This window comes from Solanum pennellii, chromosome 1 (genome assembly GCF_001406875.1).
Source record: "Solanum pennellii chromosome 1, SPENNV200".
Taxonomy (NCBI): domain Eukaryota; kingdom Viridiplantae; phylum Streptophyta; class Magnoliopsida; order Solanales; family Solanaceae; genus Solanum; species Solanum pennellii.
Window position 1 is genome coordinate 34,211,466 of NC_028637.1, and position 1,776 is coordinate 34,213,241.

At 38.0% G+C, this 1,776-nt stretch overlaps 1 protein-coding gene across 1 annotated transcript; it reads left to right on the plus strand.

The window, feature by feature from the left end:
- Positions 1–338: 338 nt before the first annotated feature.
- On the plus strand, positions 339–1,493 carry LOC107019897. Its single transcript, XM_015220260.1, has 3 exons — positions 339–665; positions 714–1,056; positions 1,210–1,493. The coding sequence occupies exons 1-3, from the start codon at positions 339–341 to the stop codon at positions 1,491–1,493; spliced, it is 954 nt and encodes a 317-aa protein (XP_015075746.1).
- The last annotated feature ends 283 nt before the right edge of the window (positions 1,494–1,776 follow it).

A 1,776-nucleotide genomic window follows, 5' to 3' on the forward strand; every position in this document is an offset into this window, starting at 1 on the left:
AAATTTGGAAGTGTGTTCCTCTGTTCAATTGTGTTAGATATTTGTTTTGAAGTATTTGTTCGATTTAGTCAAATAAAAGTAGTTTAAACGGAGTCAATGTATATCCTGGTCTCTATCTAGAAGTTACAGCTTTTAGTGGTCTGTTAATGTGATATCTCTTAGCCTATTTTTTAGCTATTTCTATTTGTGTACAGCTCTATAAGAGAGCCTTTATGTTGATCAATAAAGTGTGAGAAAATTTCAATTCCCTTTCTTGCTTTCTTTTACTGATATACACAATTACCTTCATCAGTGGTACCAGAGCTTGAATTACATATAATAGCAGCAGCTAGCATTCAATGACTTCCTCAGACAACTTCGTACAACCAGCTATTCTGCGCTTCGATGGTCACTATGATAATTGGAGCATGCTCATGGAGAACTACTTGAGGTCCAAGGACTATTGGAATGTTGTTGAATCTGGAGTAGCAGAACCAGCAACAGGAGCTACAGAAGCTCAGAAAATAAAATTTGAAGTCTTAAAATTGAAAGATCTTAAGGCTAATAATTATCTGTTTCAAACTATCGATTGTTCCATTTTGGAGACTATTCTTTGCAAAGAAACCTCCAAGAAAATTTGGGACTCCATGAAGAAGAAGTATCAAGTCAATGTGAAGGCAAAAAGGGTACAACTCTAAGGACTCCGAACTGAATTTGAGACTTTGCGTATGAAGTCACGAGAGGCAATTGCAGATTTCTTTTCAAGAACTATGGCAATTTCAAGCAATATGAGAATCCATGGAGAGCAAATGCAGGATGTCACCATTGTTGAGAAAATCCTTCGATCAATGACACCGAAATTTAATTTTGTTGTCTGCTCTATCGAAGATTCGAAAGCTATTGATGAACTCTCCATTGATGAATTGCAATGTTCTTTGTTAGTTCATGAGCAGAAAATAATCCAACACGACAAAGAAGCGCACGCGTTGAAAGCAACCACAGATAATCCTTCTAAAACAAGTGGAGGTCAAGATAGAGGCCGAGGTCGGAGTAGGGGGAGAGGAAGCTATAGTCGAGGTAATCAACAGTACCATTAGCAGAATGATAATCAGTTTCAACACAGAGAAAGGGGACGTGGGGGAAATGACTCAACAACTCAAAAATCAAAGTCAGTAGATTAAACAAATGTTGAGTGCTATCGCTGCCATAGGTATGGTCATTACCAATCAGAATTTCGAACAAATTTAAATAGACAGAGTGCAGAAGTATCTAACTTTGCAGAGAAGGAAGAAGAAGTTTCTCTCTTGATGGTGTGTTATGCAAGTGAAGAAACTCGACAAAATCTGTGGTATTTGGACACCCGGTGTAGCAACCACATGTGCGGAGACAAGAAGGCATTTTCTGAATTGGATGAAAGCTTCCGGAATACCGTCAAGTTCGGTGATAACTCTGTTGTATCTGTCATAGGAAAATGCAATGTCACTTTACATGACAAGACAACTCTTTTCATGTAATTTCTAATGTGTTTTATGTTCCAGATTTAAAGACCAATTTACTTAGTATTGGTCAACTACAAGAAAAGGGTTATGAGATATCCATTAAAAATGGATTATGTCAAATGAAAATTAAAGGTTGGGTTTGGTTGCTCAAGTTAGCATGACGACAAATCGTATGTTTCCACTTCAGTTGCAGAGTTCGAGATCTTCCTGCTTCTCGGCCAACGTAACAGATACATCGTGGTTATGGCATTTTCGTTATGGCCACTTGAGCTTTGGTGGCTTAAGCACTTTGCAACGG